Below are 15,772 nucleotides of genomic sequence, written 5' to 3'. Positions count from 1 at the left end.
GCCCGGGCTCTATTTCAAGAGCTGTGATAAGGGAACACATGAGGAAACACTGACGATTTCAGGGTCCCCAGACAAAGCCCTAGGTCGTTTCTAAAGCAGAAGCAGCCTCTGACCAGTAGGGATTTTGAAGCGCGCAGGGGCATCTCCACCCAGAGACCACGCCAGCCAGCTGCTCTCGCCACAGGGCTCTCTCTTCTTGTGTCTGGGCCCCAGCCACCTGGGCCTGTGCACGCTGCGTCCCCCCCACACCCCATCCCCATGGCTGGGGCCAGAGCGCGAACTCCGTGGGCAAGGCAGGGATTGGGTGACTCGAGGCCATCTCATGAGCTAGTTCTTCGCCCACCCCAGGCTCCTGCGTGCCTGTAGCCTCGCTGGCGGGGGGAGGGGGCGCTCAGCCAGCTGAAAGCCAAGGCGAGGGGGGGGGTGGAATAGCACGGCTCGAGCCCGAATGGAGCCGTTAGGCGGGGCCCACATTTGACCGCAATGCTTTTCCCGCGCTTTTCATACCTACCGGAGAGGAAGGGGAGAGAACTGCGCGTGCGCCCATCTGACGGGCGAGGACGTAATTTGGGTGAGGTCGTGACCTCTGCGTCCAAGTGAACGTGGTAAGAGTGGGCGGGTTCGACACTGGAAAGTTCCTCGCGGTTGGGGGGTACTATGCGGGGTTCGGATTTGGGGAAGAGAGGCTGGAGCAGGGGCTGGCTGTGAGGCGGCGCGGGGGGGCGCGCGCAGGGGCTGGCTGTGAGGCGGCGCGGGGGGGAGGGCGCGCGCAGGGGCTGGCTGTGAGGCGGCGCGGGGGCGCGCGCGCAGGGGCTGGCTGTGAGGCGGCGCGGGGGGGGCACAGGGGCTTTCTGCTGTTGAGTAAATAGAGGTTCTGTATATTATATATAGTCCATGCTTCTGAACAGCCCTGCAGTAATGAATGCATGTGTACAGACATTAGCGAAGGGAAATCAGTTTGGGGAGGTGTATGTGCTTGGTGTCTTACTCTCAGAAGGCTATTACAGCGATTGAGTAAGAACATATTGGTGAAATATTGGTCAATCCCTGGACCTTGGGTTTCTAACTCATTATGTGTTTCATGGTGTAAACTGATTTTTTGTTCTCTTGATTTGCATGTGAAACTTGTTTCTAGAGCCACAAAGGTGAATTTTAGTTAGTGGTTTTTCTTTGTCTATAATTTTCACTTTCTAGGTGGATATGCTGGGATCTAAAATCTTGTCATCAAGAACATGGACTTTGTTGGATAGCTTACGGCAATGGAGACCTGTATATTCACCACATATACAGACTTGCTTATTGCAGCAGCATGTTAAGAGCTGGCAGAGGATTCTTTCCACAAGCTGTGCAAAGTGTGCAAAAAAACAACGGCTGAAACAAAAAAGAGCAATATCAGAAAAGAAGCTGGTAAGTCTAAACTAAAATTCAGATAGGCTAACCTACGATTTGTTCAAAGAACTTGCTGTATGCTAAAAGAACACACCGCTCCTAGAGATGAGTGTTTTGTATATATTCCCCACTTACCATTGGCATTCTAAGGAAATATTTTTATGAAATATAATTAATTTTGGATAGTGGGAAAAAATAGTTGTAAATAAGTATTTCATGAAATAAAATTCTCAGTTCACAGTGAACATTATTCATGATTACTTCAATGGTAGTAGTAACTATAGGAGTTGCTTTTCTGTAGAGCAGTGGTTCTCAATCAGGGGTACATGTAGAGGTCTTCCAGGGGGTACATCAGCTCATCTAGATATTTGCCTAGTTTTACAACAGGCTACATAAAAAGCACTAGTGAAGTCAGTACAAACTAAAATTTCGTACAGACAATGACTTGTTTATACTATATATTCTATACACTGAAATGTAAGTGCAATATTTATATTCCAGTTGATTTATTTTATAATTATATGGTGAAAATGAGAACCTAAGCAATTTTTCAGTAATAGTGTGCTCTGACACTTGTATTTTTATGTCTGATTTTGTAAGCAAGTAGTTTTTAAGTTAGGTAAAACTTGGGGCTACTCAAGACAAATCAGACTCCTGAAAGGGGTACAGTAGTCTGGAAAGGTTGAGAACCACTGCTGTAGAGGTTTTAATGACCATAATTCTCTTTTGGGTTGGAAAAATGACATAGAACAAAACATGTTTGTTTTTTAGACAGTTGCCATTCTAAAGTTCAAGTAGTGTTTTGCTTGTTTTTTTGTTTAAAGAACTTATGCAACTCACAAATTGCCTAGATTTAATGGCTGGTTAATTATAGGCTTTCTCTTTTTTGTTTCGGTGCTTCCTTTTGGTTCTATATTTCAGCTGCAGGGAAATGAATTCATTTTTTATAATAAGCAATAAATGAATCTACTTAATTTAAAACAGCAGTTTGCAATTTTGCCGTTTGGTGGTGCTAACTACACTTGGAAAAGGAGGCTTTTTAGCAACTGTCACATTTTTATGATAGAACCTCAACGTTACAAAAACCTTGACAATGGAGATTGTTCGTAACTCTGAACAAAACATTTTGTTTGTTCTTTCAAAAGTTTACAACTGAACACTGACTTAATAGAGCTTTGAAACTTTATTGTGCAGAAGAAAAATGCTGCTTTTAATGATAATTTAAATGAAACAAGCACAGAAATAGTTTCCTTGTTAATTTTTTTTAAACTTCCCTTTATTTTTATTTGTTTGCTTTATTTATTTATTTATTTATTTATTTATTTTTTGTATCTGCTGCTGCCTGATAGCATACTTCTAGTTCCAAATGAGGTATGTGGTTGATCTATCGGTTCATAAATGTGGTGTTTGTAATGCTGAGGTTTTGCTGTACTAGTGATTGTGCAAAAGCAATTTTGGTTATTCAATACTTGGATTTTTCTCAGGTGCTTGGGTGTCACTTTACTAGTAACAGAATTTTTCACCACTCAAGTTATTTTAATATTTTAAAAAATATCCATTCTCCATCTGGTTGTAAAGTCCTTTAGCATGTTTTGTATTACCATTTGTAAGTAAATTTTTCTCTACATCTTGGCACACAAGAAAATATCTATGTACATGCCAATACTTTTATAGCACTTTTCACCTGAGGATCCCAGAAAATTTTCCAAAGGTCAATGGATAAGTATTGTTATCTTTATTGTACATAGAAAAGATAAAATGACTTGCCCAATGTAATGCAGTAAATCAGTGGGAGAACGGGCCAGAATCTAGGACTCTTCACACTGTCTCCTGCTTTTACCATTGGACCACTGCCTATGGGAAGTATTTAGTGTTCCCCACTCTGCCCCATTTCCAAGAAAGACCTTTCCTTAAATTTTTGATGTGTTGGAACATCGGATTGTTCTGTCTTATTAAATGAAGATTGAAGTTTGCATGAAGAATGGCATAATTGGAGTAGGGAGTAGTGAACTGATACCAGAAAATAGCCCTCCCCTTCACCCGTCATGCAAACTTTAGCTCATGTATAAGGACCAAATCTACTCCTTTCTCAAATGTTTGAATGCCTCATTCCTTCCATTTTGTACTCATGAGTAGAACAAAAGTGCTAGATGCTACTATTTGTATTGCAGTAGTACACAGCTTTCAAATCAGGATTGCGCTAGGTACTGTCCAATCATATAAGAAAGATGCAGTCCCTGCCCAGATGTTCTCTTTAGAGAGTCTCTTCTGTAACTTTCCAGCCCAGGTTTGTAGGCTTGAGGTTCAAATATTTCAGATAAGCAGCAAGGAGTTCAGCTTCTTATTATTGCAGAAGTCTAATGCCAAATATTGAGGTTCAGTCTCCATTAGTTTGGAGTGAATGATAGCTTGTGCCAGAGAACAGTTTCATCTTTACAATATTATTACAGCTTGCTATTTTTATATCTTAGTGCTGCTGAGACCCACATATCTTCCTTGTATCATCCATAGTTTACTGCATTTTTTTTTTTTTTTTTTTTTGGACACCATGCACAAAATGCCTTCAGTTTTTCCCACTCTGTTGGAAAAGTTCTTACAAATTCCAGGATCTCAGATCAGATGCTGGAAACTCTCTGAATTTAGTCAGCATGGAGCGTACAGACTTTTAAATATGCTTAGACTGGCCTTTTTAAAATTTTCCATGTACTGCCAACTACCTAGGTCACTGAGTTTCCTCGCTTCTTTCAGTAGAAGAAGAGTTCTGTGTAAGCTTCAGAGCTTGTCTCTTTCATCATCAGAAGTTGGTCCAGATATTACCTCACCCATTTTTTCTTTTTTTCAGTAGATGTTCATTATCATTAGAATAGTTTCCTAATATACATAATTAGGGAGGATGATCTTTCAGCATCTTCTCTCTGGAATTTTTTGCCAATGGAAACTCAAAGATGTATGTTAGATGTTTTTGTTTTAAGGGTCTCTTAACATGTGTGATCCTGTGTACGTTCTTCAAGATAATTGCTAGGTTAATGGGCTTTCTTTGGTTGGTGTCGGAACTGTAGCTACGCTATAGATTTTGATTTTCAAATGGAAATTGGAATTCCTGACGTTTAAAGATAGCTATGTTTTGTAGAAACCTTCAGCTTGTTGAAACAGAGGTCTGATAATGTTTCACTAAACTGTAGAGAAATCATATGAAACTATCTCTCCATTGCAGACCCGATATTTTGTAGATCATCGAAGAGTGTGTGTGGTTGGAGGCCACGGAGGACCGGGTATTAACTCTTTTCACAGTGAGCCTAGAAAAGAGTTTGGAGGTCCTGATGGTGGAAACGGAGGAGATGGGGGCCATGTTATTTTGAAAGGTAAAAGTTGCATATCCTTTTTGTCTTGTACACCATAGATTAAGGGATGGCATGGTAAATATTGTCCCTTTGTTTAAAGGTATTTTTGATGTCTTTCCACAAACTGAGTTTGAGTGATAAAATTGATAAATATATATGACAGGGAAATGTTTTTCTTTTTCTTCACTCCATCTGTTCTTTGCAGTACTTCCAAACAGCCACTGCAAAGGGGATGTGAATGACACTGATATTCTTACATAATCTAGCTAGAAAATATTTCAGGTCAAACTGATTTGAAAATCGAATACCTTTTTAATATCTCGTAACATATGCCTCGGAAAATGCTAAAGTACTCTGTCATCTTCCCACACTGACGCAGATTGCCCCTGAAGCAGGAAGTAAAGCCAACATTTATTCTTTATAGAACTAAACACACACATTCCAGGTGCGCTTCTTTGACCTTGCCTTTAGTAATAAAAATGCATGGCACAGCAAACATAAAAAGCTACAAAAATGTAAGCTAGATAAATACTAAAAAAATCTAAGGTAACCTCTTGGGAGGGAAAAAAAGAACAAATATGACAGATGCTAGTCATGTGTCTAAATGCACTTCTGGAAGACTCTCAGGTACTACAATATGAATGAGGGTGGTGTCAGAATCCGAGAAGAATAAAATACACACTTAAAAATGGATATAGTGTATGACCTTTAAAACGGACTTGAAACTACTAATTGGCTTAATATCTGTGGAACGCGCAAAGCAGAGAATTTTCCTAGATTGTTTTAAATCAGTGATTTTAAACTTGTTTTGCATTTGTGCTTTGTAATTATTTTCCTAAAGAAAGGTTGATTCTCATTGGCTGGTAAACATTAAACATATTGATTTGTAACTAAATATAGCCTTGACACTAAATTTGGTACTTCTTTTTGCTAACCATCAGGATATACTATATCTATACACATTTATTTAAGCCATTATATAGTTTAACATACATTTATTAAGATTCATTTTTCACACTTTTTATGATAAAAAATGGAAAATGACATTTCTTATTTACTAAATGATTCCTTTTTTATTCATGATTTGTGTCAAGTTGCATTTGGATGGAAATTAGAATTCATTTAAAAATGCCCAAAAATAGTATTTGAACATTTGTTTTTGATTAGTTAAATAAAACTACCTGAAATGTGCTGGATACATAAGGAAAAAAGTAAGTTAATCAAAACAGGTTTTGCATTCAAAACTAAGTGATTTATTTAAAAAAGGAAGTATCTGGAATTAGTGAATTGAACTAGTTGTTTTTGGTCACCATGTCTTTCAAGATTTTAGAAGTAGTAGATTGTATCGTCTCTCACCTCGTTTTTATCCATAGATTGAAAGAGGACAACAAACCTTCCTGCTTAATTTCCAATCAGTATCTTAACTTTGAATGAAATAGTCATTGAATTTAACTAGCTGAATAAATAACAAGGAAGAAAATATTCTCTTTATATCTGTGGAAGAGGCTGCTGCTGTCAAAACCTGGGTTAGCACTTCAACAAACTCTGATTTCGAGTACTTAGCCAGTAACTCTTACAAGTCCAGTGGTTTGACTTTCTTCAAAACTTTGGTAGCAAACAAACAGCTTGAATATTTTTTATTTAATTTAAATGATTTTAATAGAGTATAAGATTAGCCCTTAATATCGGTTGTCATAATTTTAAAATAGGTTTATTTTTTTTAAAACGAATTAAATAAAAAATCCAACTTTTTAGTTTAAAAAGAAATAGTCAATCTTTATCCACTTTGATTTTTCATAACAGAAATGGAGAACAAAGACTGGAGGTTTTGTCAGAGGCTTTTTACTGTGGTTAATGTTTGATGTTTTGGGAAGAATAGGACTCTTGTGTTTTGCTGTGAAATTAAAAGTTATTTCCAAAAGCGCTAAATCTGCTCATCAGACATACCTGTTTTTTAGTTTCATTTGTCTCCTACCTTGTTGTTTGGAGTTACTTGCATCTTTCAAGGGGAGAAGAGACTTCTCACTTTCTGGTTTGGGGTCAGCAATTCTGTATGGAATTTGTCTTGGCTTTAGGTAACTTTTATTTTGAGTTGGTTGGGCCCACTTTTAAAACTGCGAATTAAGTTCAGAATAGTTTAATGAAATTTGGGGAAAAGAGATCCCTTGGGACCAGCAGAAATGTGGAATCATTGTCACAATACCCCAAAAAGTGTCATCTTACTGACTTTAACAACTAGAGAGGAGTTATACTACTCTCTATTGTAAGGGAAGGTGTGTGTGTGACACTGTCCAGGATGAAGAAGCAGTGGATCCAAAGTTTAGAAGAACAGGCACGATTAAGGCCCAAGAGATCCTGTGTAGATCAGATAGTCTCACTAACAATCATCTTAGAAGAATGAATAGAATGGCAAGCTCTCCCCTTACCAGTTTTGGATTTTTGTCCAAAGGCATTTGATAGCCGGGGGGGAGACATATATTGCAGAATATTCCTCAGTCCTATGGGATCCCAGCTAAAGTTGTCAACATCATAAAAGCATGGATAGCTATGCAAAATGCTCTGTAAGGTTGAACAGTCAGACAACAGTCTCGTTCATCATGGCATGAAACAGGGCTGCATTTTATCACCTCTCTCGTTTGGCATAGCCATAGACTGGATAAAGAAGAAGTAGTATTAGCAACACAAACACTGATATAGCATGGGTAGATGGCAATGTCTAGAAGACTTAGACTTTGCTGATGATATTTCGCTACCCTGAGCGAAATGCATGAAAAGTTACAAAGATAGACAACCTGGCAAAAATAGCAGGCCACCAGGGTTCAAAATTAGTTCTACTGAAACTTCATTGAAACCCAGAAGTCAAATAGTAACATCACATTAGAAGGCAAAAACCATCAAGAAAGTAGAATAGTTCACCTACCTAGGCAGCATCATATTGTCCAGTAGAGTTCACAAGAAGGAAGTGACCTCAAGGACAGGAAAGGCCTCCACAGCATTTACTAACCTCGACAATGTATAGAAATCTAAGATCTAGAACACCAGAAGAAAACTGAGAATTTTCAATTAAAATGTAATCTCAGTGCTAACATGGCTCCAAAAGCTGAAGATCTTACATTTTCTACCAAACATTAAATGGGAAAATTAGACACCTTTAAAAATAAATGCCTATGAAAGATTCTGGGCATTGGTTGGAAACACTTCATCCCCAGCAAAGAGCTGAGAAATCCATAATCAGCTGCTCGTTCCCACCAGTATCAGAAGGAAGTGTTTGGATATTTTTGGGGCATGTACTCCGGATGCCAGCACAGACTCTACCATGAAGCTGTCATGTGGATACCAACTGAGTTGAGGAAATGAGTGCCCAAGAGACACCTTAAGAAGAATCCTTAGCAGGGAGGGCAGAACAATTGATGTCAGCACCATAAAGCAGAAGGAAGCAGCAACAAATGACAGAGGGAAATGGAAGAAACTAGTTTCCACCATGTGCACCAGTGTTGGAACTGGAAGGATGTAGAATAAATCAAATATTAAGTCTTTGAGGTTCCCTTCCTTGTGCTTGTAAAGAATCATTTTTTAAAAGTCTGATATTTAAGCTTCTCAAAAATATTTATTAGCAATTTTAAAATAAAACTTTTTTAGTGTTTAGTCACATTACAATAGTTCCTTTCATCCTCACACTTGTATGGGATCTTGCATTCCAAAGCATCTCAGAGTTTTACAGACTACATTGACAACAGTAACTTCATCCATCACAGACATGCCTCCGCTTCTGTTGTGAAATACAACTTTTTTTTTTTTAAGAACTCATCAACACTACACAACAACATAAAACAGGCAGTGAGGAATGCCAAATCCCATTGAGGCTGGGCTGTAGAAAGACTACAATGAGAGAGAATGTAATTTTGCAAATTGGAATTTGGCCAACATAAATACTGTACTTTCTAATGACCGCAAGTGATCAGGATCTGATTTGAGTACTGCTCCAAAAGGCAACAATTCTAATTACACATTCTACAGTAGTATCATATTGAGTTACTGATTCATCACTACTGATTAAGAAGGGAGTCACCTCTACCGGATAATAATAGTTAGCACCTATATAGTGCCAGCACTACTTTGGAGAGTGGTTTGGATGTTTCTTGGAAGTTTCCCTGTCATCTACAGAGCAAGTCTGATCTAGGATAGCTTGTGAGATTATTATTAGTTGTAGTACAGTAGCACACAGACTCCATTGTAATGGGTACTGTACAAACAGAATAAGAGACAGTTTGATAAGATCACAGCTTGTGTGGCGTGATTTAAAAAAAAAAGTCCAGACTCTTTGTGAAACATTTAAAAACACAGTGACTTGTCAGAAGGAAGAAATTTAAAATTTTATTTTAAATTTCTTTTTATTAGTACTCACATTGCTAACTCAGTGAATAGCAATGGATTGATTACTGTGAAATCATAAATGTTCTTTACTGGTTAAGAAATTTGTTTTGTAGTGGGGTTACTTCCGTTGTTTCTATACTTTATAAACTTAAGCATATAAATAAAATGGTGGAGTTTTACTTTAAGAGAATTGACATCATATACCTCCCCTGGACTCTCACTAGCTTATGGAATGCTTCTGTCTGTGGTATACTGCAAAAGATAAAGGGGTCAAAAGATGATTCTACTGTATTTCTTTTAACATAAGAATGTTTTTAAAGTGTGTGTTTTGCTTTATAGCTGACCAGCAAATCAAATCACTGGCTTCAGTCCTCCCATTGTATCGAGGCTTTCATGGAGAAAGAGGGAGAAGCAAAAACTGTTATGGAGCCAATGGTGGATACACGTATATTAAAGTAAGATACTGTTGCTGACTACTTTGAAAGTTTTATATGAGAATTCAGGCCTCAGTCCTGCAAAAGCTTACCTGTGTGAGTAACTTTATGCATGTGAGTAGTCCTAGTGGGACTAGTCAAAGTGAGTGTTCATAGCATCTGGGCTAGTTCACACACAGGCATGACCAAACCGCTTTGTTCTCATTGTTCATACCAGAACCTCTTTGAAAGAGCATGCTGCATCTGGCTAAAACAAATAGTCACCAGCCTTTGCTTCTAGAATTCAAATAGGCAATGCAGTCAAACACACAACTTGTTAAATTAGAGCAGTATTTTTCCCAGGCTAATTCTGCTACCTGGGACATGTCCATTTTGATGCCGATCACTACTGTGCTTGCCAAGCTCATGACTATATTTTCTAGCATTGTTGTTTGTTCTTTCCGTTTGTCTGCAGATCCCATGTGAGAACAGGTTTCACACTTTATTGTATGGTTTATTAGCACAAATGAAGGGAGTCTTCCCTCGCTTCTAAGCCTTGTCTTCATTAGAAAGAAAGATGTATTTTTAACAGGTTAGTTAGGGTTTACGTTGACCAACTAATATATTTACATCTACAACTTGCCTTGTCTCCACTAAGACTTTAATACACTAGCTAACACGCACTAAAAAGTACCATTTTTTGCCTACTGTAGATACAGCCCTAAGCTTTATACCTGTGTTTAGTGTTATCCATAAAGTCAATCTTCAGAGTCTGTTTTGGAGCTGTGTCAGCTGTTGGGGCGTGTCTTTATGTATTGATAAATTTGTGGAAATGCCCAAAGTCAGGTAAGCACTTCTCAAGTAGAGAGGAAGACAAGAACCAGACAAATCACACACATACACCTCTACATGCACACCCCAGTGGTAATAGTAATGCATCATGTTGGTTCAGTTTTTTTAATTAACAAACAAAAACAAGTTCCCCGTCTGCTTATATGTCTGTTGCTGCTTCCTTATTTTTTAATTCGTTTTAAAATATAAATCATTCTTACTTTGCTTTTTAGCTACCCAATATGATCCATAATCTCCTTATGCCCCCCTGTTGGTATCCTGAATTGGTTCACCATCAGTTTGTGAAACCTGGGACTGGGAACACAAAAAAGCACAAAAAAAAAAAATAGTATGGTACCATTAAAGTTCTTAATGTTCGACACTGCTGTTTGGGTCGAGAGTGAGAGTGCTTATTTGGCCTCCCCTGGTAGATCTGGGTCCTAATGACTCTTTTCACACTTTCACCCAGCTGGGAGATGGAGGGTTGTGGTGTTGGCTAGACCCTGAAAACATTGCCAGCCGCCAGGAACTGCTGAACAGTACTGTTAAGTATTTGAACTTTCATAGTTTGTTTTTGCTTAGGACTTTCTCTCTTTTCAAGGTTCCTGTGGGCACTGTAGTTAAGGAGGATTGCAAAATTGTGGCTGATCTTGCTCAGCATGGCGAAGAATATGTTGCTGCTTATGGAGGAATTGGAGGGAAGGGTAACCGGTTTTTTCTGTCCAATGAGAATCGAGCACCAATGACAGCCACTCTAGGAGAATCAGGTCAGGAAAGAGTCCTCCATCTGGAGCTCAAGACTATGGCACATGCAGGGCTGGTGGGTATTGCCTCTTTTGTTTTATTAACCTTTGGCATACACTTTCAGGATGTCACTTGGCTAGCTGACGAAAGAATGTTGCTTTGTTATATTTTGTTGTTTTTCTCAGCAAGTTTGTGTGGGAGATGAATGACCATGATTACTTAGTAGAGGAGTATCCTGAGTAGCCCTTCTGTCACTTTTTTTGCTACCACTTTATATATAACTTGATGCCATATCTCTTTGGTAAAAGGCTTCATGCTAAATCAACAGGAAACAAGGTACAGGCTTCAGTAATAATTGCAATAATAAAACATATTGTCCCATAAATGTCTCTTTAGAATACGTCTTGACATAACAGAGGGCTTGAATGTATACAGGCAGCAAAGTTATCAGGGATCAAACCCCCAATCTTTGGCACTTAGGGGCTTCTGCCACTGAAGGAGAACTTCTGGATGCTGCTTTTAAAGTAATTGGACAAGCTGTTTCTGGGAAACATGATGACATGCACTGAGACAGCATTTTACACCTAGAAGCCATCAAGGAACACTTATGGCTCTTAAATAACACCCCTTTTTAATAAAAACATAATCATCCTTCAGTCTGTCTTTACTTTGCATTGTTATGGGTATTAAATGTTTAACTTTGTTAGCTTTTTGTATAGGTTTCAGATATGTAAATTTTGTCTTAGCATTTAAGTTTGAATGGTATGCTAATGCTAAGTCAATTTATTGTTTAATCTGATTTCATTTTTAAATCCATGCAATTTTTTGATCTCTCTGGTGGAGCTGTTGAACAAACCCTTATTTTACAACAGTATGTAAAGGGCATGAATCTTACAACATTTGTCTGGCCCAGAAGAGCTTTGTAAAGAAAAAGAAATGAACTAGCATGGCTGGTTCAATAAACTTAGCCGTATTTTAGCTTGTGCACTCTACTCTGGGTCTTAAATTGGCAGCACTAAATCCAGCATTTTGAGTCCTAGCCTGTGCCCATAGAAGCCAATGGGAATTTTGCCACTGACTTTAATGGGAGCATTATCGGGGCTTAAAATTGACAAGGTGAATCCATGAGTTTCCAGATCTCTACCATACTTATTATGGCAGTTGTTCAGAATGATTATCCGAAGCAGGCTGGAAAATCTGATTCAGTTTCTTGTGAGTGCTGTTTACTCTGCACACACACTTGTCTGTATCAGACAGGATATCCTATAACTGTTCTAAGGCCATTCCTCCCAGAAAGTGTAGACTTCCTAGGAAAGTGTTTCAAGATGTAGGCTTTAGGAGTCAGGGGGAACTAGCCTCCGAGAGAGACTGCAATAGAAGAATAAAAAGAAAAAATGTTAGGTTACCCACAGAGCATATTGTGGTTCTGTTACATTACAGTCCAAATGAGATGATTGGTGATGGTTACTCCTAGTAGTCAGATGTATGATAGATCCGACACCATTCATGGCATGAAAATCCTGTCCATGGAAAAAATGACAAGCCTTATGTCAGAATCAAGTAGATTTTTATAATGTATGGTCGCCATTTTTTTGGGAATTTGAAAATAAATACATAGCTGACAAGTGGTTGACCAACCAGAGATGGTTTTTTTAAAGTAATAAATGCAGATTATGAGTAAGACTTGTTCAGGCTTGTATGGAAAGCTCATATATGTTAATGATGTAATGAAAAATTAAAAATAAATTAAAAATAGAGAAAAAAGTGCACCCAGATATCTTTAGACATGAGCATGCAAAACTGATGCGTTTGGTACAAATGGCTGTACAGCTCTCTGAGTTATGACAACTACTAAAGAACCATTGATATATATTTGCAAGTAAACACTCTCTTTATTTTGGTTAATCTGGAATTGTGGCCTGGTTGAATATTTGTGTTCCAGGTAGGATTCCCCAATGCTGGGAAATCATCACTTTTGCGAGCAATCTCCAATGCAAAGCCTGCAGTGGCTCCCTACCCGTTCACAACCTTAAATCCACATGTAGGCATTGTTCACTACCAAGACTATGAACAAGTGGCAGGTATGTGTTATGAGATTTTGTTTATATAATAATTACTACTTTTAGTTGTGACATCTGATTGTCTCCCTTTATGTCCCTGCTTGAGACAGTAAAAATAAAACTGTAAAAATGACTCTTTAGGAGCTTACTAGTTCTAGGGAACTACAAACCTGATGTAAACATGAAATAGGTTTTAAACCTCGTATTGTTTTTCATGTATGTACTCTTGACCTCAGACTTCTGAGCTGAATTTAGTGTCTCTGGTGAAATAACTTGATTTTTTTAGGGCTGCAGGAGACAGACAGACAAACTCATACAATGCCTTCTTAGAGACTACATTGAAAGGGAGCTATATAAATACCTAGACCGACAGACAGACAAATAGAACCCCTTAAGTTAAAAATGTTGTGTTCACATTCAGTTCTCTCTCATTTATAGTTGCTGATGTTCCTGGTATAATAAGAGGAGCTCATCTAAACAGGGGCCTTGGATTGGCCTTTCTGAGGCACATAGAACACTGCCGCTTTCTCTTATTTGTGGTGGATCTGTCTGTGTCTGAGCCATGGATTCAGCTCCAAGACTTAAAATATGAACTGGAGCAGTATGAAGAAGGCTTGTCAAAGAGACCTCATGCTGTCATAGGAAATAAGATTGATCTTCCTCAGTCAAAGGCTAACTTACTACTTCTTAAGGAGCGAGTGGAGCAGAGCGTCATCCCACTATCTGCATTGACAGGAGATAATCTGGAGGAATTATTGTTGCACCTAAGAGATTTGTATGATGCCTATGTAAATACTGAACAATCACGTAGACAAAATCCAGTCAAATGGTAGGAACCAGAGCTCCCATGAACCCTAAGCTGAATGGAGGAGGAAAACAACATTTATTGCAGGATGTTCAACCTGTAGAATTCTTTGCCAGAGGATGTTGTGAAGGCCAAGACTATAACAGGGTTCAAAAAGAACTAGATAAATTCATGGAGGATTGGTCCATCAATGACTATTAGCCAGAATGGGTAGGGATGGTGTTCCTAGCCTGTGTTTACCAGAAACTGGGACTGGGAGACAGGGGATGGATCACTTGATTACTTGTTCTGTTCATTCCCTCTGGGGCACCTGGCATTGGCCACTTTCGGAAGACAAGATTCTGGGCTAGATGGACCTTTGGTCTGACCCAGTACAGCTGCTGTTATGTTCTTATGATGTATGTGTAGGAGAAGCATGGGGCACAGGACACAACACACTGTAAATTTGTTCTCGATTACTGCACGAAACAAATCGAACTATAAGCATCTCCTATTTTTGCGGCCATTAAATTTTGTTGGAAAAAGTTTGTGAGACTTGTAGTGGTGATGTGCATAACAAATTGGCCTGTAATCTAGGGAAACTTGCGTACAAATTCTGGTTTACAGTAGGTTATACTAGACATTGAGTTTTTGACCCCGGAGTGATATCTAGTCTTTTTAAAGTGATCGTGGGTTGCACAAATTGTACTGGGAGCTATATCTGCCTGATGGTTGTAATAAAGTAGGCTAAGGCTATATTCTCACAGACAGGAAATGTTCTCTTTTTTGTGGATAGTGTTCCTGTTCATTTGCCTTTCATGAAGTCATTTCTTCCTCAGAAGTAGTGTCTCTCGTGCATGTTCTTTGCCCAGGTATATTTTTGTATGCATGAGAGACTATTAATATTGCTGTCTTGATGGTTGAAGATCCAGAATGTGTACCCGATTATCATTTATTGAGCCTCAAGAGGAGAAACGGAAGTTGCTGTAATGATACTGTCCTTTCATGTTCATCATAGGTAGAATGATGCCCTTTAATCTCAATGGCGAAGCAGTTCCCCCATATGGACTGTTTTTGTATAAGTTGCCTTTTATGAGCAGACTCTGCTGTTCCTCTGTAAAGCCAACACAGGGAGACCACTTGTTGATCTCTTTCCACAGAGAATTCTAATATGCTATAGGCATACTGAGAATAAGACACACATGAGAAGTCAGGTGAGGCCATCATTCTTGGTTCAGCATTTATTTCTAAGGATGATGGAATATAAGAAGAATCAGATTAATTTTTACTTCCAGGCCAATAATCTGAAGTTGCGAACACCCTATATTTTTTTCATGATATCAAGAAAATACAGTGAGAACCATCAGAGCTTGCAGACGTTCCATTTTATAATAGGCAGTTTCACTTTTCAAGAAATTAAAAGGACAGGTCTAAAGGATAGTTAGAGGATGTTTTTATAATATATTTTATTAGACCAAATGGAAACATTTATTCCCTAAAATAGTATTGGTTTTTAACTAAGCTTATTTAGCTGGCAGTGCAGATTTCATGCTGTTAAATTTAAACCTTAAAAATATCCACATCAGCTATCACCTCTCCTCTGATTGCACTAGTGTGAGTTACTGAGGAAGATAAAACTTCCCTCTGTTTTAGGGAGGGTGACGATTCTCTGAACCTCAACTGATTTGCACACACATTTTGCCTAATTTGTATATTCCCAAGCATGGCTAGCATTCATGAGGAGCACATACTTACAAGAGTGGCTCATTCAGCGCAGTCGTCCTCATCATGTACGGACTGGCTTCCTCCCATTACTATTTCTACACTGCCGAGCCA

At 38.6% G+C, this 15,772-nt stretch overlaps 1 protein-coding gene across 6 annotated transcripts; it reads left to right on the top strand.

Annotated features, from left to right (window-relative positions):
- Positions 1-551: 551 nt before the first annotated feature.
- Positions 552-14,677, top strand: MTG2 (mitochondrial ribosome associated GTPase 2). 6 transcript variants are annotated; one of them, XM_074970416.1, is made up of 7 exons: positions 552-605; positions 1,195-1,407; positions 4,604-4,751; positions 9,444-9,559; positions 10,950-11,168; positions 13,035-13,173; positions 13,591-14,677. In XM_074970416.1, exons 2-7 carry the CDS (start codon positions 1,201-1,203, stop codon positions 13,983-13,985), a joined length of 1,224 nt encoding a protein of 407 aa, XP_074826517.1. In that variant the 5' UTR covers positions 552-605; positions 1,195-1,200; the 3' UTR covers positions 13,986-14,677. The 6 variants fall into 6 exon arrangements, with proteins under 6 accessions (XP_074826517.1, XP_074826516.1, XP_074826519.1 ...); XM_074970415.1 differs by having other exon boundaries at positions 605-652; positions 13,591-14,676; XM_074970418.1 differs by lacking the exon at positions 552-605 and adding an exon at positions 644-664.
- The last annotated feature ends 1,095 nt before the right edge of the window (positions 14,678-15,772 follow it).

This window comes from Natator depressus, chromosome 13 (genome assembly GCF_965152275.1).
Source record: "Natator depressus isolate rNatDep1 chromosome 13, rNatDep2.hap1, whole genome shotgun sequence".
In the NCBI taxonomy this organism is placed as follows: domain Eukaryota; kingdom Metazoa; phylum Chordata; order Testudines; family Cheloniidae; genus Natator; species Natator depressus.
This window is presented reverse-complemented; position numbering and strand designations above follow the sequence as displayed.